The 27,397-nt window shown below is 34.3% G+C and overlaps 1 protein-coding gene across 2 annotated transcripts in view; it reads left to right on the forward strand.

The window, feature by feature from the left end:
- The first annotated feature begins 2,444 nt into the window (after positions 1-2,444).
- The window catches only part of LOC132544517 (uncharacterized), a 137,327-nt gene continuing 112,374 nt past the window's right edge, over positions 2,445-27,397 (forward strand). For both annotated transcript variants that reach the window (XM_060208120.1, XM_060208121.1), the window contains exons 1-3: positions 2,445-2,471; positions 6,472-6,553; positions 18,680-19,016. In XM_060208120.1, coding sequence (XP_060064103.1) covers positions 18,710-19,016 — 307 coding nt within the window. In that variant the 5' untranslated portion in view covers positions 2,445-2,471; positions 6,472-6,553; positions 18,680-18,709. The remainder of the gene's footprint in view (positions 2,472-6,471; positions 6,554-18,679; positions 19,017-27,397) is intronic.

The raw sequence follows: 27,397 nt of genomic DNA on the forward strand, positions 1-27,397 counted from the left end.
TAATAGTGTACATAACATTGTTTCTTCCTTGTTTCAAAATTTTTAAACAATTCTGCATTCTTGGGAATGAAAATAAATTATTTACTTTATTAAGGTTACGGTAATAAGTTGATCCCCGTAAATCTTACAACGTGACTAATATCTCATGGCGTACACATTCATGTTGTTCCAATCTTTTTCTATTGGTTGTTGAAAGGTGTTTTTTCGTTTGAGCTAATGAAATCTGAACTTAGTGATAACGTTACTTATAGAGAGACTACCATTAAAACGTATGCTGTAAATGTGGTAGATTAATTTTCTCCGATTGTGAATTTTCCATTTCTCAATGGTAGCACTCCTCTCCAAGGATATTCACGAGCAATGAAGTCCTGGAGTCATGCTTTGTCTTTGGAACTCTTCAAAATTACGGAACTGGTGTTATGGTCTCGCCTGAAAAAGAAAACCTACAAAAAACACTGAAGCTTGTCTCTAAACGCGAAGGTTCGACTGAGCAATCTCACTTCTTCGACATAAACACGAAGGAACCATGTCACGACAGCGAAGGATCGAAAATATCGCCATCATGTTTTCACTTCGTTGCTACTCTGGGTAAAAGTCCTTGGCCACTTAAAACGGGACACCATATGAGTTCCCAACATCAGCATTTCCGTTACTAATCATATCGACTCTTGTCATGAAAAGGGGAATTACAAGACGTTACCCTTCTGGTCACAGTCTCATGGATCAAACCGTCCTGAAACATGGTCTCGAATGTAGTATAGAGCGTCTCATAGTTTATAAGGACATCTTAATTTCACGTGTCAAGAAATAACGGCCAAGTACACATCTAATTTTCGTATTAGGACATTATATTGTAGAAGGTGGTTTTTAAAACATCCATTTGACAATGTCAATACGAGCAAATACAATGTCATATCCGTTTTCAGAACTATTACAGATAAGCGCTAAGGGGACATAACCCATGGTATCCCATTGAAATACAGCTGCACATGTGACTGTCCAGAGCACAGGGATTCGGCACGAATTCCCGACCTATGGTCCATACATATGATCATAATGACAATAATACAAATATATAGACCATGGGTAGAGAATTCGTGCCAAATCCCTGTGGTTACATATGTATGGGCCGTGGGTCTGGAATTCGTGCCAAATCCCTGTGGTTATATATGTATGGGCCGTGGGTCTGGAATTCGTGCCAAATCCCTGTGGTTATATATGTATGGGCCGTGGGTCTGCAATTCGTGCCAAATCCCTGTGGTTACATATGTATGGGCCGTGGGTCTGGAATTCGTGCCAAATCCCTGTGGTTACATATGTATGGGCCGTGGGTCTGGAATTCGTGCCAAATCCCTGTGGTTACATATGTATGGTCCGTGGGTCTGCAATTCGTGCCAAATCCCTGTGGTTACATATGTATGGGCCGTGGGTCTGGAATTCGTGCCAAATCCCTGTGGTTACATATGTATGGGCCGTGGGTCTGCAATTCGTTCCAAATCCCTGTGAACCAGACTTGTTACAGACAAGACGTCATTTTCTTTGTGCTTTGTGCTATTATCATTATGTACTGAAGTCCTGTTTTAACAGATTGTTAGAAGTGTAACCAATCCATTTACCTACGAAAAGCCACCTCGGGTTTCGAAGTCATTGCTAATTCTATGTATTATTTTGTTATCTAAGTACCTCCTGAGGACATTACGTCATCCGTTAATAATCCTGCAACATGTGTAAGTTCTTTAGATTATGTCACAACAGGATCACATGATTTGTTCAATATGCACATACACGTGTCACCAGGGGCATGGCGAGTTCTTTTATCATTTCTTCGTTTTGGAGAGCGGTCTCTAGCATGTATGGTGTAGGAACAACACAGCGGATAACCGATTGTGGTTAAGTCATAACATCGCCGTCTTAAGCTTCGAATCATATTTTTGTATTCATTACACAATCGGCAATAAATCCAAGCTGATCTCTGCTATTGACTTAGATATATATCTTGTTACATATGTCAGTTCCTGTAGATATTTATGTAATAGAACTGTTACTACAGATTTCAATTTCAACAAGATCGTCTCAATTTTATTTCAAACTCTTTATCTTGTATTGAAGCAAATGCGCACGCTTGAAAAAAAATCGACATTTTCGCTGCATTCTTGTAAAATATATTGAATGCACATAATATATGTTAAGTATTTAACAACAGAACAGTTAATTAAAAGTTTTCTCGTTAATAAAGTTGATTTCTTAGTCAGTTTAAGATGTCATTTTCACACTTGACCCCATCATGCATTTTCAATATTATATATAGAAATTGTTCTCTCTACTTATTGACATCACCTGCATAGCATTAAATATTCAGACGGAAAGAAAGCCGTAATGCACGTGTGAAATCTAGAGTTGTGTCCCTTCTTTCGACGTATACATGGCTGTGAAGACGAGCGACCATGACCAGATGACGGTGACCGGTCGTGGTAAGTGTAGTAGCAGAAGATTTGTTGATGTGGTTGAAGGAACTGGTCAGTTGTATTGTAGGGTCTGAACTGTAGGCATTTCCTTTCGGAGCCACATAGCAGCAACATACGCTCGGAAAATAAATATTACATAAATTCAACAAATGATTTTGAAAATAGGAACACATATGGACATTTGAATTCAAATATTAATAAGTCATCTGCCCAAAAGAGAAATTCTTGTGACAGTTTTTAAACACAATTAGAAATATTTTATCAATGTACAGCTGTCTGTAGAACTAATTGTTTAAATAAGTAAATATGTACAAGTTAGCATATCATATATGTTGTTGTGAAAATCTACCCCAGCTCACTTCAAATATCTTAAAAACACTTTTATTAAAAATTGACACAATTTATATAATCACATGTACAAACAACCACAGCATTTATTGTTTTCCCAGGTGTAACTCATAATGAATATTCAAATGATAACGTGTAGAGAATGAAATGATAATGACAAAAGACAAATAAAATCCAATCTTGAGGCAATCTGCCACTTTCTAAAATGTAAATATTACATTAAGTTAACATCACCAATATAAAACATTAAACAAAGTCTTAGTTACAAAATATCCAATATAACCTGGTAGGATAAATATTGTACCATGATGAGAGTTTTCTTGTAAAACTTTGGTAAATATGATAAAGAGGGTAACAAGCTATGCCCTATAGACTTCTCTGGCGTTAGCTTTGGTGTTTGTTCACTGAGCCGTGAAGTCATTGAAGACCCTTCTATATGTTCCCATACTGTAATACCGTTATAAGTATGGACATTGCACAGACTGGCCTAATCGAAGCCATTTGGTCGGCCAGAGAGAAGTGATTCATATTTTTGTAACAAAAACAATGCTAATGAATTGAAAAATCCTCAATACTCCAGGGTTAAAATATCAGAAGTGAACTGAAATTATTTCATACAAAAGTTAACATAATCAATTAGAAAATAATTAAGCTTTGTACTGCTGTTTATTTTGAAAAGATTGGCAATGTTTTTTTTTGAGAAAAATGATTTATAAAAACAACAAGGCTATAATTAGGTAGAATTTCTATAGCTCTAGTGTTACTAAGAGACAGGCAGTTTCTTATCCCTCTGTATAATACGTCCCTGCATCATTTAATGAGAATTTTTAATCCAGGAACAATATGCTGTTTGATTACGAAATGATCTACCTCTTATACCTTAACCGTATCTGATAAAATAAGATTTTTAGGTCACTTGAGACAAAGTCTCATTGTGACCTATTGCAATCGCCTTTTGTCTGTCATTTTGCGTCATATGTCATAAACTTTTGATATCTTTGATTTCTTATGGAAAATTCCTGTCCCAATTTCAATGAAATTTTGCAGAAACCTTCCATGGCTAAAGTGTACCAAAATTGTAAATCATACAGTCCCCACCACCCTTGGAGTCTGAGGGGTCAAAATTCTGTGGTCTGTTGTCCGTCCATCCATAAACAATTTTTGTTATTACTATTCATTGAGAAGAACTGGATGGATATTTATCAAATTTCATATTGGTCCCCAGTCGTGCTCCTTTAAATTTTGGGACTGATCAGAAAAACAAAAAACCGCTGACAGGCGGCCATCTTGGATTTTGACTTTGAAATTTTGTTATCGCTATTTCTTGAGAACTGCAGCACAGATCTTTCTCAAATGTCATGTGTAGGTGCCATTTGGACCCTAGTTTTGCCTGTTCGATTTTGAGATTGATCAGAAAAACAAAAATGGCTGACGGGTGGCCATCGTGAATTTTGCCTGATAAAGTTTATTATCGCTATATCTTGAGAACTAGTGCATAGATCTTTCTCAAATGTTATGTGTAGGCTCCCCTTGGAGCCTAGTTGTGCCCATTTGATTTTGAGACTGATCAGAAAAAATAAAATGGCTTCTTGGACCATCTTAGATTTGGCAGTTAAAGATTATTATCCCTATTTCTGCAAAGGAATGTTCAAATTTGTTAACATTAAGAGCAAAATCTGAAAAGAGAAGAGAAAAGGTAAAAGATCAAACTTTCTAACAAACAAATAAAGGTCAAACAATGTTGGGTGCTAAGATCCCTCTGGGATCTCTTGTATTATTTATAATTTCCATACAACTTTGAGCTTACTTTGTTTATTTTCAAATGGAAATAGTTTGAACTTAGTTAAAATTAAAAGTGTAAGATGATAGTTTTATGATATACACATAATGACCCTGGCCAACTCTCAGGGGCTGGTGGGTGGGGTCAGATTGGTGGAAATTTCACGGATTTTCTCAATACCCAGGTATGATAGAATCTATTAAATACTGTTTAAGTATGAAAGAGTTTATATAGGAAAACCACATTTTTGGGTGTGATTTCTTTTAATTTAAATTTGGTTAAAAGCCTAAGCATAGGGCAACAGTTAATGCTATGCACAGTTTACATTTGTATTAGGTGTACAATGAAGTTTAAGTGATCTGACATTTTTAAAGATTATTTCTATAACATGTTACAAGAAGCATAGTAACTCAGGTGACTGTTAAGGCCCCAGAGCCTCTTTTTTTTTTTTATCTGAGGAGAGTGTTTTTATAGACCAGCTGACTGATTTACATATTTACCTTTAAAACACCAGCTAAGTGATGTCCTCGGAATTAAGAATGGCTTTACATAACAAGGACTTGTACATATTTCTTGTCCTCGACTTTATCATATATAGCTTCATTATAGGAATTAAAAGTGCCATAAATTGAACATGTTTACACACTCTAGCTAACACTCCTACTCTGGTTGGTTGTAGACTCCTGTTTTACACACTGCTCTGACAGAATGATATATTACGCTGCAATACCAAGCTAATCTCAAGGTAGCTTTTTATACTTATATGAATCAATGGCCTCCAATTTTCTCATGGTTAAGTTGTAGTCTTTTGTCAGAGATAAAGTCTCGGGTATTTAATGTGTGTAACATATACCTGGAGTAGTTAATTATGCAAATTTGCTTCGATTAGATTGAAATAAAAATGCATACCTTCTTATCAATTCAGTAAGAAAGATGTATTTATTTAGCGAGGTAAGAGATAGCATCAGCTATTTATGATAAACATCTCCTTGTCATTAGAATTGTAAGACTATAATGAGAAACCATTAAGTATGATAACTGTATTTTTCCTGAGCACAATTTACTGGCTAATTCATATCCATTTGGTACGCACAAAAAAAACAGAATTAAATCTAGCTAGAGTGGTAGAGAGAAAGGAAATGTTGTGAGCGTCGTGTCCTATCTTCTTGATTAACACTGTGAAAAGTTTCAAAAAAGCATGAAAAAAAATTTCTTTGATATGAAATGAATTAGTGAAGATTTTTGGGCTGTTTTACTATTAAATTGGAAATTTATTTTTTTTTCTTGGTATAGAGAATTATATTTGTTCTTGGATGGTACATCACCTGACCTCTTAATCTGAAGTATTGTAGGTAGCAATAGGGTTTACTTACTCTCTACACATCAGAAGTTGTACAACCAGACACATCACAATTTGATTATTTGATTAGGGTATAGGATAAAATAGAATTACTTTTTTGTGAAGTTTTCATTTTGTTTATTGCAGTAGCGGTTTCGTCTGTTAATCATTTGCTTACCTGTGAACAGTCTACCTGTCCCGAATGACAGATTGGCAACAGATCGGTATTAAATGGCCTAAACATAGCGTCAGACTTGTAAATCCTTTAACATATACGCTGGCTAGCTCTAATCACTGTACAAAGACCTTCACTCTCCCGATAAAGGCTCAAAATTTACCGGCCCACTGGCCACTCATGCGGTAGTACTACCCATATTGATAATGAAGTAATTGATTTTTCATATGATTCCGGAGACATAGTCAATCTGTAGGGGGTGGTTGTTGAAGAATCTCTCACTTGACTCCAGGAGAAACAGTTAAATCTACATATGATTAAATTATCACCAGTCCTTTCAGATTATTTCCCACTTGGATTACAGATCAGCCTTCAATATCATGATAATAAGTGAAAATGGATAAAGAATTGTGTACCACAGGATGGTAGAATTTGAGAGTGTGCAGGTAAGTACCTCTTACTGGGATGTTAAAAGCATTGTCAGCTCAATTGTTCAGTTTGCGGAACACTAAATTTCAAATCATTCAGCTTCAGTAAGTCTTTGTAAATGACAGCACATCAATATTTTTTTTTATCTTTTTTTAACTAAATACATTAATGGTGTAAATTTACTGTCATTTAAATATATCTTAAACTGTGTAGAACTAGTAAGAAACATTATATGACCTCTATTGAGAGGAAAAAACACTCCACGTCTTCATCTTCATCTAACTATGCTATTACTTTGGAACTTTATAGGCAAAAGAAGTATGTGGTATTAAGGAGCTAAGGAAATATGTATATGAGCACAGGTAGATTCTAGCTAGCCTGTCTCACTCAGTGGGTTCAATAAGTATTGATGTTCCACTCTGTCTTGTGGCTTTGTCAAGTATTATAGTCGATATGCTAAGTTTGTGAATGCCTTATAGAACTACAGTTGTATCCCTATTGGCATACTCAATAATTTCCTTCCAGGTGAAAATGAAATGTTAAATTTTATGCAAATACTATAGTAGCTACAGTTATGGTAATATAGGTAAAAATCAATCTACCAGATCACACACTTCTCTAAAGGGTTGATAAAATTTAGTTTTACAAAACCAACACACACGTACATTCATGAATTAGTATGGATTTTATAGGATAAAAGTCTTGGAGAAGTATTTCCTAACATTCTCATACAATGGGACCTCACAAATTTTTGATAGAGTCAGCAACGGGACTCTGATATGTTTTAACATCCTGTGGATTGTAATGTAGAATTTACACTATAAGGAGAACTGGGAGGAGTTAAGGAGCCGAGGTAAGCTGGTTCAATCTCAATGACGTTACTTCTCATCAATATTTCTACATTGCGTATATACTGTTGTATAACGTTTGATACTGTTTAAAAATCTATACTCAATGTATAGATTAAATATATATATAAAAAAGGTAAAACAGTGGATAATTGATTATTTTCGATTTTGAACAAAATTCTGCTCTAAATATTGTTAAGAGTATTGACGAGTCAGGTTCAATAATTAAGCTGAAGTATGTATTGGAAATAGACAAAATAATGAAAACCAGAGTTGTATTTTATAAAGACATGTCACCACCATTACATTAATATCAATATATATCCTGCAATAGAAGGGGATGACTTAGTGTAAGCAGTGCTACTGATTAAAACATAAAGGATGATCCTAATACAGAACTATGAAATAATGTTAGTCCTAACAAACAGCTATGAAAATGGGTGGGCTTATTACCAGACATGGGCTATTGACAGATAATTGTGGTGTTGGGTAACATGATATATTGAAGTCGTTAGAGTGACCATGTTTACAATGATGCTACTATTTATAACATTTTGATTTAGGTATGTGATTTTGAATAATTTGTTGTGTTTTGAAATAATTTAAAATCAATTAATTATATTATGGTTTATCATATACAAAGTATATTCATGTCTTTAATTGCAATATAATGAATAGCTATTCATTTTTTCATCTTTTTAATTTGTTTTACTGTAACCATTTGGGTAAGGGTTGCAGAGGTTGGGGATGGGGGTATTGGGGGTTTGGGGTAGGGTGTGTTGTTGGAGGTAAAGTGTAGTCCATAATGTGTTATCAAATTTTAGAGTGTCAAAGTCATTTCATTTATTACCATTTAGTATTTACAAAAGTTGTGTGATAAGTGTGTCTTTGGCTGTTTATAGATTTCGATAAATACTTCTACATGGTTTAGATGAGTTTGTGTTTCAAGGTGTCAGCAAGGTTATATCGGGGTGCCAGTTAGGTTATGTTAAGATGCCTGCTTGGTTATTTCAGGGTTCCAGCGATGTTATTTCAGGGTGCCGTCTAGGTTATTTCAGGGTGCCAGTTAGGTTATGTTAAGATGCCTGCTTGGTTATTTCAGGGTTCCAGCGATGTTATTTCAGGGTGCTGTCTAGGTTATTTCAGGGTGCCGTCTAGGTTATTTTAGGGTGCCATCTAGGTTATTTCAGGGTGCCATCTAGGTTATTTCAGGGTGCCGTCTAGGTTATTTCAGAATGCCAGCAAGGTTGTTTCAGGATGTTAAGCACCTATTCTGTCAGAAACTTTAAGTGTAATATATTTCTCTTGGTGAAGATGAATAGAAAAAAATGAGTGAATGTGAAGTATATATCTCTTGGTGAAAATGAATAGGATTTGGTAAGATTTGTTAAATACATATACAGGTTGGTATAGTATTGTGTGGAAGAATTCTCTAGTCATTTTAATTCCTTGTCATATCTTACTTAGCAATGCTTTTCTAGTGTATAACTGCCTATTACATCTTCTGATTTGATTTTCATGAAATATTGTTTGATACCTGAGGTATTGATATATACACTGATTTGTTTGTCAGGTTTATCACTCTCTGATTGGTAAGGGCAATTTTGAGATGGATCTTCTTGTGCTAGCTGGTGGCTCACATTAGCAAATCTGTAATACAGTCATACTTGTCTGAACCAGTTGTTAAAACCTTGGAATACATCGTAACTTCTTATCAAAGCAGAAACAGAGACATTTGATGAATTATAGTTCTACAAGTTTTTTGCATAACATTTCAAGCTAACAATGCTGTCATCAAGTCTGCCTCTTCTGTTATTTTCGGTTAAAGAAAACCTGAGCATTTACCTAGGACATAGTAAGTTCCCAAGTGAGTGTGTTTATAGTATAGGCAATATATGTCACTGACATGATGAAATAGTGACAATTACACATAAAATTCTTTGAATTGATATCTCATATCTGTAATTACTTAGGCCCTGAAATCCAAACTGATAATTATATATGATGGTATCAATCGATACATAATTGACTTGACAAGACTACGGAATATTAGTTCTAATATTTCTGACATAGTTAGTTGTTAAATAGTTCCCTAGATTTACTGAGAATTGTAATGATATCACTAGTCTTTAGTGACAATACCAATTCATCTCCGTATTGAAATTTATAGTAATTCTTAAAGCATTTCATTGATTATAAAGCAGTGACAGCCTTATTAGGAAATGTTTGATATTGGTTGATAGAGTTCCAAATATATTAAGCTTACATATAAAAAGTTGTATATATCAAAAACTGCATGGTAGTGTTAACATGGCACCCTCACATTTACTTTTTATGTGGTCATGCTGGGGTTAATAAACACTTGATTAATGTGTATTCTGGTGTAATGGGGCAGGTGCCCCCCTCCCTTTCTGAAGGTCAGGTGCCCCCCCTTCCCTGAGTGCCACACACTATGTACTGGTATATATCAAACCATTGCTGCAAAAGTTCCTCGTCATTTTTTGTACAGACTAACAGGTATTGCAGTTGAATAAAATTATGTTATTTAATTGTTCAGATTCAATTAAGTGAGTTGATAATACTTGCAACTTTGAATTTAATTGAAAAGAGTATTATGTATATCGGTGTATATCTATATATATATTGGACATTGCAAAACAATTGACAAAGGAATACAATTTTTGACGTGTGGCCTGTGCGGACCTCACACTCACGATCCAGAGCACCAACAGTTTTATTTCTATATAATAATACCCTTTGATATGTACATATATATATATATCATGTTGGATTTGAAGTCCAAAGTATGTTAGATAATTATTTAGTTTATTTAGTGCTGTCAGAACTAGTGCTATTTTCTAAGCTACCTTTCTTAAGATTCTTAATTAATATGGGAAAATTAAAAAAAAAAGTTTTGCAAGTTGTTTCCATGCTTTGACCATAAACTCGAATGATAGGGCAAAATAGAGACTTTATGAAAGATTGTTATGTAGAAGGGCTGTGATACTTCGAAACTTCAAGATGAAATCTGTGTTTTTCTATACCTTGGGTGAATTGTATTTTTTCTGTGCAGTCACGGTTGTGTCTCTATGTAAGAGACTTTACTCTATTTGTTTTGGATACCATGTGATGGTCCTTCAGCATGGTCTTCAGTGAGGAAGCCAACAGCTTTCTTGCTGCGAGGAGATTCTCCTTCAAAATGACTCTGGCTGTTCACAGGGTGCTAAACCTTGCAATGACTGATATGAATTACTTGTAAACTATTTAATTTGGTTGTTCTTTTGACTTAGGAAAGTTAAAATCACAGATTTTGTATAAGAAAGTTAAAATCACAGATTTTGTATACATTTGTTGATTTGCTGTGTATTGTTGTCTGAAATTGAATAAGGAGAGTTGACAGAAAGTAATTTGTAGTTATTAGCATTAGTAAAATATATTAACCATAAACAGCTGTCCCCATTACTGGACATGATTTATCCCATTAAATGTTTATATAGAACGTTTATGATAAGAACTGAACCTATGAAACAAGGCTTCTTTAGATAGCAATGTTTAGGTACCATTCCACCTGATTACGCTTGTAATCGGTCATCGCATTTGTAGGGATTATATAGTCTGACGGCTCAGTCCAATCACACAGGCCAAAGTTTTCTGTAATCCCATGTTAAGTTGAATATGTGTAAGTATATATACCACATGTTATTGAATAGTAGTAGTACATAGAATGGTGATGGAGATTTTTCAGTACATATGTACCGACCTGTTCTATATTTCTATGAGATTTAGATCTTAAACTGATATAAACAGAACTTTGTAGCAGAAAAAAATGATGAGAAAATAGAGTATAACTGTTTATGGTGAGAAATAGTATATAGTTGTTGTTATCACATAGAGATGTAACTCTGTCAATACATTTAGCCTTTGTTTGGTCCCTTCTGTATCAATTTATCTTCATTTAAGACCAACCGACATTGTTTTATTATCCTGCAGTTAACCCATCCCCTGACATTGAGACGGAAATTCCATGTTGATTGTAAGATAACTATGTAACATAGAATGTAGTGATTGATATGAGTTTATTACAGTAACCAAGCAATTCAAATCCTATACTTTCCATTATTTTGTGACCAGAAATTGTATGTCATTTGGTTTCATTTCCAAATAATTAAATTTTTATTTGAACAGATTCATATTCTGTCTGTCTTTTTTTCTATTTTTCATTGTCTGGTATTCCTTGTCCTTTATTTTTGTTTCTCTGGTCTTTGATCCTTTTCTTCTTCTCACTTCATATCTTTTTATGTTCTGAGTTTTCGGTGTTATTAATGATTTAAAAATTGTAAGATTTTCAAAAACTCAATAGCTTTACTGTGGATCAAACATTGGTAACTACATTAAAAGATTTGGATTTAGTCCTGGCATTAGCATACTGGTTAGGTTTTATAAAATATATTTCTTAAAGGATTCTCATATCCATTAGAGAGGCCAGGAAATTGTATTAGAAACAGCTAACATAGTCAGAGACAAATATTTGGAATGTTTATACTAGTAATCATCAGCAAACATTGGGTTGAAATTAAGAGAGAACAAATACAAACACAATATATATTATGAGTAAAAAATAAAACTAGGTCACAGCTACCTGATATTCAATACAGCCAATGATAAAAATGCTAACATGGTCAAGTATAAGTAAACAGTAAAATTGATCATGATAATTTATACTTTATGCTGCCCAATATTTCTGTGGAGTTTATTTTTTATGTAAATAGGTCAAGATTCTGTATTATAAAGGATTAATAATGATGTTGGTAGGTGACCATACATAACAAACACAACAACATTGACTAATTGACATTGACTAATGATTGTAGTTTTACGATACTTTATCATCGGAACCTTAATATTTTCATGTGCTGAGCAAAATTCACATTATGCATATAAAGATGCCAATCGCCATTAATATCCATTCTTACGTAAAATCTGGTAAGTGAGGTAATTTTTGTTAAAGTAACTTCCACAGACAGAACATTCACTTCCTTTAATTATTGAACACACTGCGAATTATGTATTGACTAACTACATCAATACTATTTTCGCTGATAATCAGGTATGGATTTACACCGGTTTCCCCATGATGGACAACAAAGACCATTACAATTTTGTGATGCTGCATAATGCAAAATATATATATCATAACATCAGTACACAGTTGTACAATCAATCTAACTTTTATGTTACCTTGGTATGTCTATCCATCACTTAGCCTTGACCCTGTTTAAGGTACTTTGTATGATGACCTTGACCTTGTTCAATATGTACTATTTCAATGGTTTTTCCATATGGTACATGGTAGTGGTATTTCAAACCTATGTAAGTTATTAGTGATAGAAATGATAATGAAGTTTTCATGCACCCTCTCATTTTCTAAACAAGCACTATATAAAATGACCTCTAGGCTGAAGAGAAATTCCAATCAGTTGTAAGGAGACTTGTATATGACTTGCCACCTAGTTAACTGGCCATAACCCAGATTCTGTAATACCTTACACCTGAACTGGTCAATAGCGAGAAATATATCACAGTAGTAATGAGAAACATCTTGCTCATATAAGTTTCAGAGTTGTGCTTAATGGCTTTGAAAAGGCGCTTTTCACATGTGTCTTGTTGTACAATCTTCTAGAATATTGAAAACAGAAATAAAAATAAGATTTGTAATTTTAATCTCTTGGAGGTATCTGGTCCTATGTTTCAAACTAGGGGGAGATAAGCTAGTGGCAGCTGAGAAATTCTGTACCAAAACATGGCTGTTAGCCAGTGTCTCACAAACTACCTACCACTAAGTTAAATGTTGGGAAATTCTTACCAGTACAAATTCTGTAAGAGAAGCAGACCTGTATTCTCTATTACTTCTAGTGATTTGGATCTAAACAACCATCTTTGTGATATTGTGGAAGAAAGTGGCGATACACTTGTCAGACCAAAGATTTGGAGCTCTAATCACTTAGGCTCAATCCCCACTCTTTTTTAGGTTCTATGGTGTCTACAACCAAAAAGACTTTTTTGAAAGAAACATCCATCAAAGAAGTCTTGGGGTTGTAGACACCCTAGACTCTGGATAACCAATTAATTGGATGTTAAGTGAAGTGCATATAGGGCATATAAACCACTTATACATGGGATTTAAACTCAAGCCAATTAATATTTAAATATCAATATGCCAAGTGTGCCGTAGTATAATTTCTGTGAGATTTGATTGGTTGTCAGCTGATAAGATATTGACATTTACCTCCGTAAGTCTCAATTTTTGTGTATCGTTCTTTGACCTTTAGACCTTATATTGCTCAGACTGCAGTTGAAGTAGGATTCATCCAGTACATTTCATGTATCTGAAAATTGTGTTTTCACAGATGCACATGTATTTTGAGGATTATAAATTATTTGATCTATACAATTTTCAATTACCTTGTAATCAATGATTACCATTAACGGAATGTGGAGTAAATGATGTTTGTTTTTGCTGTACAACCCAAATGAAATGGAAATCTGCTGATATTATTTAGTACTGTTCAAGATAAAGTTGTTGTAACATTATATACTTGGAGCCATCCTCAATGCTCTGGGGATGGGGGTTGGGGGGTTATGATCACCTTCTCTCTCTTGCCCCTAGATCATGTCATGACAAAACTGAAGACACAAGGCAAGTGATTGATTGGTCTAGAGTAGGTTCATGCAGAGAAAAACTGACCAATTACAGGCTGATACTAGATGAAGATTAAGAAGAAGCAACACTCAGCTTCAGTGTGAAAAGCAATTTGGCCACCATGACCAATATCTTGAAAAACACATTTTAATCAACTTCCCAAATTCCACTGACACCATTGAGCTGAAAATTTAGTGGGGATATTAAGGAAATGAAATTAACAAATGTTATGATTTTTTGGCCTTGTCAAAAGTTCAATATGACAGCAATGGTGACCATTTTGTAATATTCCAAAACTATGGTTTCCCTGAACAACACCTACCCAGTATTTTAAACTTCTCAAGTTTCACATGTGGGATTCAGCGGAAACTTGACTGAAAAGATCCTGAGATGGTCTTGTTATTTTTCAGCTTAGTCCAAAAATCCAAAATGGCTGCTATGACTGCCACCTTGAGCAAAACATGTTTCAAACTTCTCAAATTCCACTCATGCATTAGAGCTAAAAAATTTTGGGAATGTTTAGGAATTGAAATGAGGAATATTTATTGTCTTTACTACTAAAATGTTCCAAAAATATTTAAATCTTGTTTTGCTATCAATACTGCTATACAGTGAAACTTCCCCAAACTAATCCTTCTCAAAACCTATCACCTCTTGAAACCGGACAAAATGGCAATATATTGAATGACATCCTCTTTATTATATTGATGAAAACCAGTCAATTCAGAATACCAAACTGATGTTGTTTCTGAAACAATATGAAATATACTGACAATAACTTTTGAAAACCGGCCTTACATGAACAATCCAGACCTAAGTTTTGACCAGCAGGCTTTGAAAGCAACACCTGTGGTGACAGTTGTGGGCTTTGTGCCGTTGGTGTGTACACGTGTCACGAGTAGGCTTTGTACAGAATACCAACCCCAGGTTTGTAATATTTATAATACCTATACTCAACAATTAAACAATTAAATTATACTATTAATAGCCTATGATATTTTGTGAAATTTGTACACAGTTTTATATCACTGTGAAGCGACAAGTCTACTCTTTACAATGCTGTAGAAGATAAGTCTGTGTGACTTCACTAGTGTCATGAATAGTTACTCAAAGTGGGATACCCGCTAATAACAAATGACACTTCAATACCAGGTATGGGCACCTCTTGCACGAATCCCTGCACGGATTCTCCTATGCATTGAATTCATAAGAACATTAATTCACCTTAAGGGAATGCTGTTCCACTCTTGTGTTAGTGCGGTGATCAACTGGGGGTGGTTTGTTTGGGGGGAGGTTTGATATTTCCTAATACACCTGTCCAGCTCATCCCAAAGATGCTCAATGGGAGATGTGGGGCAATATGGGGCCATTCTAGAGACTGAATATTGTTTTCCGGTGCAATCAAGCATTACCTTGCTTGAAAATTAGGTTATGATGTCTGAGAAGTGTCCATATGGTTGGAGGATCTGGTCTCTGCATCGAACAACATTGAGTTTTGGATCCAAGACCACTAGGGGGGATTTTACTCCATGAGAGATCAATCTATCCCAAACCTGTTCAGGCCATATCTGTGCATCCAGTTAAGATGCACTTGCTGCCACTGTGGTGTCAGAGGTGATTTAGCATAGTGTCAGCCAAAATGATTCTCTCTGCACGCAAGTGGTTTCTGACAATTTGAGCACTTATGAGTCTGCCATGAGTACCTATGGTATGTGATGCAGTCTCTACAGCAGTCTTGAATCTGTTGTGCAAGCACGACAATCAAATCACTCTGTCTTGTTGTGCAGTCGTTAGCAGTTTGGCTATGATCATCCATGAACATCGCAATTGCACTACCCCTTATGAATTTGCGTTAAGCATGGCGTCTTTGTTAATGAGGAAATCTAAATACCAATGTGGATAATTAATGTGGCTTAATTTACAGTATCCATTGAAAGTATTTGTTTGAAAAAATCCACCTTGGCTTGTTCATGCAGGGTGATTTGGACTTAAGAAGCTCACAAAATCGGACAATGATGTTGCCATGCTTGACTGTTTTTAGAGTATATTGTCGAGAAGGGAGATCATTCTTGATGTAATTGCCAGACCAAATATTCTGTTCTTTCCTTACAGCTAAGGTGTACTGCAGGGGGGAATTTTGTGCATTTCCTTTTTTGTTGATTAGAATATCTCCAATGAAAAATTGAAACCATATCAAACGAGTACATCATTTCACTGAAGAGAGAAATGGCTATATATAAAGTGAAGTACTGTTGTAGAGCTAAAAAGCCTCAGTTTCGCATCCAAATTATGGGTAATTGAATAATAATATTTGTTGGTAATTGAGTTGCTTTTGGTTTCTAACTAATGCTTTTTAATTATTAATATGTGAATTTTGGTTCCTGTGGGGATTAACTCTACCTTCAGAGCCTGACTTAAAGATTACAATATGAGGTGATCTCTACTGTTTAGCGACAGCTTTTGTTGTGTGGTATGGTTTATTCTACATAAGCGAGTTGGGGAGGTAGTTCTATTGACCTAAATCTAAATAGCAATACTTTATTTACTTCACTGTACACTTCAGAAACACTTCTCCACCTGAAGTGTGTTGGTAGAATAAGCCTTTTGCTGTGGAGCGTTTGGTTTTGTTGGTGGAGACCTGGATCGGGATGATTATGGTGTATATAAGACGGTGTTATAAATCAAATTTCTGATTTATAGGATGATGTACCTAGAATGCACTGTTGACTGGATTCTGTGTGTCATATTTCTCATTTTGCTTTTTCCAGATTAAAACTAGCCAATGATTTTTTAACCTCACTGTAAATTGACCAATATGGAATTGTGTGATACACAGAATGTATCTGTTGTTATGGACGGCCCCTACCAGGTAACTTTAGTAAACTATACACTTGAAGGAACAGATTTCAAGTACTATATTTACTCTGCAATAGGCCAGTGACTGTGACTCAAAGGTGGGCTTATTACAGCACATTAAGCCAAGGAAAATATTACATGAACTGTGACTCAAAGTAGGGAATGGGCTAATTGCAGGACTTTAAGTAAAGAAAAACATTACATGAATTGTGACACAAAGTAGTGGGAGGGATAATACAGGCTAATAATAGTATATTGGAGTCTGAGTTAATGTTTTGGAGTCAGAGTTAATGTGTTGGAGTTGGAGTTAATGTGTTGGAGTCTGAGTTACTGTGTTTGAGTTGGAGTTAATGTGTTGGAGTTGGAGTTAATGTGTTGGAGTCTGAGTTAATGTGTTGGAGTCGGAGTTAATGTGTTGGAGTTAATGTATTGGAGCCTGAGTTAATGTGTTGGAGGTCAGAGTTAATGTGTTGGAGTCTGAGTTAATGTGTTGGATCCTTGGTTAATGTGTTGGAGTCTGAGTTAATGTGTTGGAGTTAATGTATTGGAGCCTGAATTAATGTGTTGGAGTTCAGAGTTAATGTGTTGGAGTCTGAGTTAATGTATTGGAGCCCGAGTTAATGTGTTGGAGGTCAGAGTAGATGTGTTGTAGTCTAAGTTAATGTGTTGATGTCTGAGTTAATGTGTTGGAGTTGGAATTAATGTGTTTGAGTCTGAGTTAATGTGTTGGAGTTGGAGCTAATATGTTGGAGTCTGAGTTTATGTGTTGGAGTCAGAGTTTATGTATTGGATCCTTGGCTAATGTGTTGGAGTCTGAGTTAATGTGTTGGAGTTGGCGTTAATGTGTTGGAGTTGGAGTTATGTGTTGGAGTCTGAGTTTATGTGTTGGAGTCAGACTTAATGTATTGGATCCTGAGTTAATGTGTTGGAGTCTGAGTTGATGAGTTGGAGTTGGAGATTGGAGTTAATGTGTTGACGTTGGAGTTAAAGTGTTAGGGTAGGAGTTATTGTGTTGGAGTTGGAGTTAATGTATTGGATCCTGAGTTAATGTGTTGGAGTCTGAGTTGATGTGTTGGAGTTGGAATCAGTTTGTTGGAGTCAAAGTTAATGTGTTGGCATCATCTGCTTATAAGAGATATGGCAGATGTTTTAAAAATGGAATATTTTAAGAAATGTTTTATCAATTTTTTTAACATGTAACTTTTAAGCATATGGTGTGTGTATTCAATGACTCATTTAATGATATATATATTGATAATTATTTAGAATGTTAATTTAACTCATATACAGAGAATATACTTCCTATATATGATGTACTTATCTGTTTCATGAAAGTAGTAACAAGTACTGGTACTTTATACTATATGAGTGATATGTATATAGTTATGTCCAACAGCTGTCTTTCTGTCACATTGGGTCCAAAAAGATTGTGTGTTACTTAGAGGCCACAAACTATAGCGTGGAGCAAATTTTGAGAGTAATTATCACTAAAGTGACAGAGAATATAATTCTGCTTATGTCTGTTATGTTTCTTTGCCCTTAAATAAGAAATTATGGTTCATATTTTCTTTTTTTATACAGTAAAGTTTGGATGGAGATGGGGAACTTAAAACTGAAATAGAATTGTATGCTTTCCTGTTTAATTGCATTTAAAAGGTAGTAGAGAAGATTTGTCATACATAAGAGTGATATATCATACTTCCTTCATTTAAAACAAATGTTCTTTTGTGATTTTGCAGATGATGTATTGTTTAGAATGAATAAACAAAATGGAAGAGAGAATTCTGAGACAACCTTCTGGACGTAACCAGCAAGGTGGGTCCAGAAAGCTATCGGGTCATGGCCAGCGGGATCGGTCAAGGAAACTCTCTGGTCATGGAAAGCATTTAGACAGTAGGAAGACCCTGGGTTCTGGAAGAGTTGTATGCTGGGGTTGTAATGAGTTTGGTCAGAATTGTAATCCTGCGAAGAAAGATGTAGCCTTCAAAGATGGTCTCCTGAGCAGTTTCAGCAGTGACATTGGAGGTCAAGTAAAGATTGCCGCTTGTGGAGCCAGTCACTCCCTTGTTGTTACAGGTAAGCTAGAATGTAATTGTTTTTAACCGAAAACAGGCATATATTTATACCATGATAATAGATAGCCATTGAAATTCCAAAGAAACATATACCACTTTATTTATAACTGATGATTGAATATATGTATGTGTTGAAAATTACAAACTGAAAAAGGGTCATTTTCATACTCTCTACCTTTATGAAATTTACATTGAGGAGATAAATAAAGTGCTTTCAAAACTTCAAGCTTTAGAAAACTACATTTTATAGATCTCATTTTCTGTAGTAGGCTTTAGAATGAAACTTTATGTAGAGTAATCTGAGTGTGGAAAATATAAACAGTCTCTATCACATAGACAAATCAGTGATCGTTTATACCTAATACTAGTGTCAAAACTCAGGAGTATCCCTCTCAAACTAGTCTTAATATACTAAAACAAGAGAGTTTCTTTATCTTATTTTTATGTGTGTGAAGCAATGTAGTCAATGAGCCAAGAGAGGTAACTCTGTCAATATTTGATCATCTCGTGTCTCCATCTCCACTGAGTTCCTGCTGTCTGTATAAAGGCTATGTATGGGATATAATCCATTCTCATGCCTGAGATCAATTTCTGATATTATTTACATCCATGTTCTTACATATTGTACAATACACAACATACTTTAGAATCTAGAATGCAGTCAAAAATGTTTTTGTAGAATGAAAACTCTTTGAATTTAAATATCGATGGTCTATTTAAAAGGCTAACAATGAGGTGCTAGATTGAATCATTTGTATGATGGAAGTGTTAAACAGTTTTATTTGACGTGTATTATGTAGCACTGACTATTGAGAATAGTTGGTTCTTTGAATGCTGACAGTGAAATTATGCTGATGGTACTGTTTGCACATTACAGGTGTCTTGTACAAACAAATGTTTGCTATTTTATGCAGTATTTTGTAAACCAATTTTGACATTTGTATTTATAAAAGTCTGTTTATCCAATTTATCAAATTACGTCAATTGAATGTTTATGAATTGTCACTGAAGATAAAGATGATATGTATAAATAAAAATGAATTCTAATTTAAAATTTTAAAAAAGATGAACAGTTAATGTGTCATGTGTTCAATATGTATACTGCATATAATGTCCTTGATCTTCAAATATTAATGTGATGGAGGGTTTTTTATCAAAAATTTTAACAGTGTTAAAAATTTCATGAAAGTGATTTAAGATTATATATGTACATGTAGATACATTGGCTGTTAAATCATTATTTTTTTTTCAAAAAGAAATTAAATAAAAGAGCATTGATCACTACAGCTAATTAAATTCAGTGACAACTTTGTGGCCAAAACATGAAACGGAAGATATATTTCGTTATGCAGGTGGCCATAATATATTATTCTCAATATATAACAGATGGTTAGTACCTAAGAATGAATACAATCACCAAACTTTAATATTCCAAATTAAATTAAGTATGACAGGTTATTCTAGTTGATATGATAATATTGAAATCATTTCTTTCAAATCTGATATAACCTGCAAGGTCATGTTGACTAAGATCAGGTGAAAAATTAATATCAAGTTGTTATTTTCAGTAAGCTTAGCTGAATTATCATATAAGTTTATTTCACTACATGCACACATTTCACCATTTTGTGACAAAACTGTAGTATCTGATTTTAACTGTTTATAATTTTACATTGAAGAGCAGGAACCTTATAGAAATAAACACTCTGTAATATTTAGTATGTATGGCCAAAAATAGTGAAGAATAGTCACTGGTGTGACTAGACCAAATCAGGTGTAGATATAGATGTGTCACTTATAGCTAATGGTGTTGTTGATCTCCAGGTACCATATGCTGTTTTCCTTCCTACCAACAAGGTTTGAGAATAATTCCATTCCTTGTCTATTCTCTGACATAAAGATAGACTTTCTTATAACTATTTACTCACAAAATCAAAAAGGCAAGAAAGCATAGTTATTTCTGTTAGGAGTCATAAATGTATATATAATGAATCAATATTATCTCTATATCGGTACAAAGCAGTATTGACATAAAGAAATGTTTGGTTTCCATTTGTCAATTCAATGAGTTAAATGTCTTCGTCAAACATTGACAGTGATAGTATAATTTAAGTATAGGTCAACAGGGACTGTTTATATAATGGATTTAGTCTACCTTAGGGTACAAACACTTGACAAGGTGTGTCCAGGTGTATCAAATAAGTTATTCTCAGGGTCATTCTCGGTGAAATAGTGCAATAATTTTAGTGCCAGGACTATAAAGCTATCTGTAACTACCTACAATTACCAATGCAATCCCATTTAAAAAGCTTCTTTATGTATCCTGTAATAAGCCCATGGAGTCAAGAAGTACAAAGTCTGATGCAAAAATCAAGCACTGGGATTATTGCAAGACCGGGAAAAAGCATTTACTTGTAATTTTAGCAAACAGCAATATAATATATGGTGTTGGCTATTAACACAGAACTACTGGTTTAAAAATTACTTATAATTTTCCAGTTTACACTCACTTGTATAAAGGATAATGAGGTATGTTGTGGTACTTCATCCATCAACATCGACTGTTAATCCTGTGTCACTATTTTAGGTCAACGTATTGAGATGGTGAGCGTTTCAAAATACCCTGCGTCTGATGATGGTCTGTTGTCCATATGTTGTCAGTCCTTATATAATTCTTGTTATCACCATTTCTTAAGAAGAACTGGATGGTCGGATGGGCATTTCCCAAATTGCATATGTAGATTCTCCTTGGTCCCTAGTTGTACTCTTATGATTTTGGGTATGATCTGAAGAAAAAATGCTGGGTGGTCATAATTGATTTTGACAATGGAAGTTTGTTATCACTATTTCGTGAGAAGTACTGAAGTTATTTTTCGAAATTTTCATATGTACTGTGGAAGATTGCCCTTGGTTCCTAGTTGTGACCGGCAGCCATCTTGAATTTGACAATAAAACCTGCTTATAACTAATTATTGTGAAGATTAATCATGTGCAAAAACAAAGGGAAGAAGAGAATTGAAGGCAAAATATCCCATTTTAAAAATCAAATGAAAATCAAACAATGGAGGACACTTTAAGTTCACAAATTCATTGTTCTTTGTAACAACTTCTTCTTATCAACTAGATTGTCTAAGGTCATGATATTGGTTTTAAAATCTGCTGAATCAAAGACCTTTCAATTTGGTTCATACAGATAACCTGTAACAAATGACAAATGTACAAAATGACTACCTGTAATTGACTTACAAAGTAATTTATTTACTTTCCTGTACAGCAATGAAAGGCTTCTAGTAATGTTTAAATCAATGATCTTGACCAATATTCAAGAGCACAGGTGTTAAATGTGTGAAAATTGCTAAATGGTCCATGGTTTAACTGTATGGTCAGTAGCATGCTTTAATGAAGAGTTTTCAAGACTTTCCAAATGAATAATTGTTTTAACCTATCATCTGATGATGGTAGACTTTTCAGATTGCCCTATGTTTGTGAGCTGTTTGTCAATCTATCTGTGAAAAATTATTGGTATCCCTGTTTGTTGAAAAGTGCTGGATGGGTCTTTTTCAAAGTTCATACCTTAGTCGCTAGTTATGCCCTTTGATTTTGTGATAGATCAGAAAAGCTAAATGTTCAACAGGTGGCCATCTTGGATGATAGCAATAGAAGTTTGTTATCTTCATTTCTGGAGAAATACTTGAAGATTTTTTTTCCAAATTTATATGTAGGTTCCACTTTTTCATTAGCTGTTTGATTTTTGGACTGATTAGAAAATCAATATGGCTGACAGGTGGCCATCTTGAATTTGGCAGTTAAAATTATTATCACTATTTCTTAAGAAGAAATGTCAAATTTTATATCGTTCAAAACAAAAACAGTGTGGAGAATAGAAAAGAAGGAAAAAAGATCTAACTTTTAGAGAACAAATAAAGAACCAGTGATCCTGGATGCCTAAATCCTAATGTACCTGATATAAATTTTGTGATAAAAAGGCATCCTAAGGATTCTGAATCTGTTAGTTTCTTAGACTAGATTTTATTGAAAGATACAGTGACATATGCAGGATGTATTCTGTACCTTCAACCTTTTCACATTACTGTATTTATCCAATGATAATCAAACTTGTCTTGTTATATGCTTTTCCATATCTATTTACTTTTCCATTGTCCTGTAATAAGCCCACCCCTAACTTTGAATCAGACGTAATGTATTGACACCAAATGTTACTGCAGTTCCACACAGATTCCAAATTACAATATAGTTCATCTATATTATTAGATATACGTCATGTGTTTGTGGTCCTGCGTAGGTATGACAGGCCAGTAAAAGGGGGCCCCAATGGGGGGTTTATTTGTCTTTCTTTTTCGTTCATATCATATACAAATGAATGGGAATTAGTGGAAGATATGCATGCTAAAGTTTTGGTAATTATTACTGAAATGAAATTATTAGATATATTTCATGAGTGTTCATAATGTCCTCAGTGCCATTAAGTATCACCCTAGTAGGTATACAGGAAGTATGTACACTACATATTTGTAGCAGGAGACAGTTAATAGTGAGACTTTGTAACATGGTATATTTTGTGCATACACTTAAAAGTTGAAATTTTTCTTCTGATATGTTACTATAGAAAGTCCAAGGTTTGTGTAATATTGCTGTATATACTGAGTCCTACCTATTATTATACTTCCTAACAAATCAACTATTTTCTAAAATGTTCAATGTTTAATTGTTCACAATTAATCAAGTATGATAATGACAAAAACAGTCACCTATTTTGCTTGATTAGGATTTTTTGTTCAAATAAAAGCAATAAATATCATGGTGTTAATGCTTTGATGATGACAGTGAAAGGAAAAACGCTGATTACATGGCAATAAAGATAACAAAAACAGATATGTAGGCTGATTTTAATGTCAGTGCATTGTATACTCAATGTTTTGCATGTTCAGATTTGAAGGAAAAAATGTCAATTTTATGACATTTCAATAAAAAATGTGAAGAAAACACATTTATATTACTTGTGGATTTCATTGTTATATCAACTGATATCGTAAAATCAACTAATTTGACAGAAAGTTATTTTAAAACTTTGTCATGTCAAATTGTGTTCTTTACTAATGTTATGCTGGGACTGAAGAAACGCAGATTAAAAACCAATATTTATCATTAGGAAAGACATTGTTATATATTATGAATTTTTTTCATTGTCAGTTGAAGGCTATGATCAGGAAATCCAGGATTATAACTGCTGATGTATTGTATTGTTTACATTATGAAATGTCACAGAATACAAGATGATTCAGTTGTTTCATTAAGTGATTTATTCCTCCAAATGCATCATATTAGTATGAATTGTATTATCATCAATATTTTTCATTCCCCCTCCCCCTCCTGTGAAAAAGGGAATTAAATACAATTAGAAAAAAGGATTGTGAAATGTCTGTCTTTTCTGGACTTAATTGTCAAAGAATCTTTGTATGGTGTTTCCCTGTTGTATCAATGCTGTGTATATGATTAGGAATTTTTAAATATTTACTGTACCTATGTGCTGGATTTGATGTATTTTGATTGTGTTTGGTGATCTGACTAGCTACGTATAATGACTGTTCTAGGTACTTTATTCAGTGTACAAATGTTAGATAGTTTAGGTATTTACGGTACTGATGGTTTTGGTGCGATTTATCTTGATTGTTGTGGGTAGCCTGACTGGCTAGGTTTAATGTCTGCTCCGGGTACTTTCTGTAGTGTATAGATGTTAGATATTTTAGGTATTTACGGTACTGATGGTTTTGGTGCGATTTATCTTGATTGTTGTGGGTAGCCTGACTGGCTAGGTTTAATGTCTGTTCCAGGTACTTTCTGTAGTGTATAGATGTTAGATATTTTAGGTATTTACGGTACTGATGGTTTTGGTGCGATTTATCTTGATTGTGTTGGGTGACCTGATAGGCTAGGTTTAATGACTGTTTCAGGTACTTGTCATGCGTCTTTGTTTCGACTGTTACAGATGTTAGACTTAAACATAATGAAATTTGTTTTGTTGAAAAAATGAACACAACATTTTGAAATTTATTTAAATTAGTTGCTAATTATGTTTGGTTAAGACTTGGTCCGTCCACTGTGCAGCATATGCAGTGTGAAAAGTGGGTTTGCATGGCAAGAGACTATTAGACACAACCGGAGTGCTCCAACATCCATACTCATTTTGTTTTTGTGTAAAATTTGGGAAACCAAGGAAGATAAATTTAATTCAATTTGTGCTATTGAACACAGTAATAATTTCAATATTGGGCCGAGGGTGAGTTAGAGATGGTGTTGGGTGAGGTGTTGTAAAGAAGGTGGTAGTGAGGGGGTCGCGAAAGGGATGGCTCCCCTGACAGATGGGTGTCCCCACGAATGCTAGGTGACAGGACACTTCTGATTACCAGCAGCTAAGGGCCGTAATGACACCACAACTGATGGGCAACCATCACCGCGTTTTTGTTGGAACACTCAAATCATTGAAAAAAATCACACTTGTGCGTCCTCTGTTTGCCTGTAATAATGATTAAGGACAAGACTAATAAAGACTTGCCGTCCCCACACCAAATTAAAGGTCACACTCTCTCACATTTTCTATAAGCTCCCTTCTCAGTTAGTGACCCTTTTATAAAAAAAGTAAAAAAGAAGTGTCAGGGGGTTGAAGTGATTAATTACTGATATTGAAATAATGTCGTGGCGCCTGAAAATGACAGGGCCTGTCGTAAGTTGTGTCCAGTGGTCCACAGCATCACCCAGTGATCAAGTTTATCACCCACCAGACATCTTCACAGTCCAGTGGAAGTTTTTATATCTCTACACAAAGCTAAATGTGGAGCTCCAGCAGCTTTCCTCCTGTAGTCATGGTTTCCATCTCCTAGGAAGAATGTCCTGATTTATATCCATATTTTTTGGTATTATGTTTTATGGAGGAGCAAACATTCCTAGAAGGTCGTTGCCAAAAATAGAAGGAGCACACATCAGGGCAATTGTCACTACACAACAATAAAATTTCTTATGCAAATAAAAAAAGATCTCATTGATCATTTCTGGTCATATTATTTCTTAATGAAGCATTTGTAGTTCATTTCACAAACAAAGTGGGGTTTGTTTTAGATTGTAAAAAACTGACAGCTAACGAAAGGATTTTTGAGATGAGTTATTACATCTAATTTAAAATCAGATTTTGTTTTTTCTGTGAAAGGCTTTATATCTTGTGGTGACAGTGTAGTAACGAGCTGAGGCTACACCCTATCAAAATTACTGTGGCTCCACACAGCTACTAAATTAGTTCATCTCAAGGATAGATCCTCATGGTCAGTAACACAGAAGAAAAATAAATCATCTTTGAAAAATATTTATTTTGATTTTGATTTTATATACTGCAAAGATTGTAATTTCCAAATATTCATAATTTTCGTTATTTTTTAAAGAAATAAACTGTCAAAAAATCATATGATGATAAGACATAGGGTTAAAACTGTAGTTGTTTCTATAATTTCCATAAAAAAAATACATACTTTTGTTTTCAAACTTAACTGAACTGTAGAAATTTTATCAAAAAAAAAAAAAAATTTAACATTAATTTGTATACTGAAATTTGCAGTGATAATTACTGGGTTTCAAATTTTTTTTTGAGCTTGTCACTGAAGTAAAAGAGCTAATGTTAATAATATGTCATTGTACCATTGTTGTAAATCCACATTTTATCATATTCTTTTGCTTGTTGTTCTGCTAATAATTTCTAAATCGTAATCCTCTTTTTGATGATCTGTTCATAAACTTGATAAAAAATTGTATCATTATCAGAATATATGACTGTTCCAATGACAATCCAATTTGATGAATCGTTGAAAAAAAAATCACCATTACCGATGTAGTGATTGAAGACATGCATCATTAACAGTTCAATCCTGCCTTGAGTTCATTGACATTGATGAGGTCTGTAGGCCCTTCTATGGCACCAACAACTCGGGATGTGTTATTACTTGAGCTGAAACAATTACCCGGATATCCATGGATGTGTGTTTGGATCTTGTCATCTGGTTAACAAATTTGCTTTCCAGAAATCATGACCTACATGTAATTAACAGTATATTGCCTATATATTTGTGTTGACTTGGATACTTTGATTGAAAATGTTGATCTCTGTCTTTTATAACATCTGTAAGTTAACAAATACACAAAATGATAATACTTAATCAATATGTTTTGTGGTTTTCAATAGTGTAGCTAACATGTAGTGTATTTGAAAGTGTAATTTTTTAACTCATTACCTGGAGCTATCACAAGTTGGCTGTTGAGATTTAAAAAGAATATTTAACCTAAGACTATTTAAGCATATAGTATACTGTGTAGACTCGT

Source organism: Ylistrum balloti, unplaced genomic scaffold (genome assembly GCF_031769215.1).
Source record: "Ylistrum balloti isolate Yb309-2 unplaced genomic scaffold, AGI_CSIRO_Ybal_v1 Utg369800, whole genome shotgun sequence".
Classification (NCBI taxonomy): domain Eukaryota; kingdom Metazoa; phylum Mollusca; class Bivalvia; order Pectinida; family Pectinidae; genus Ylistrum; species Ylistrum balloti.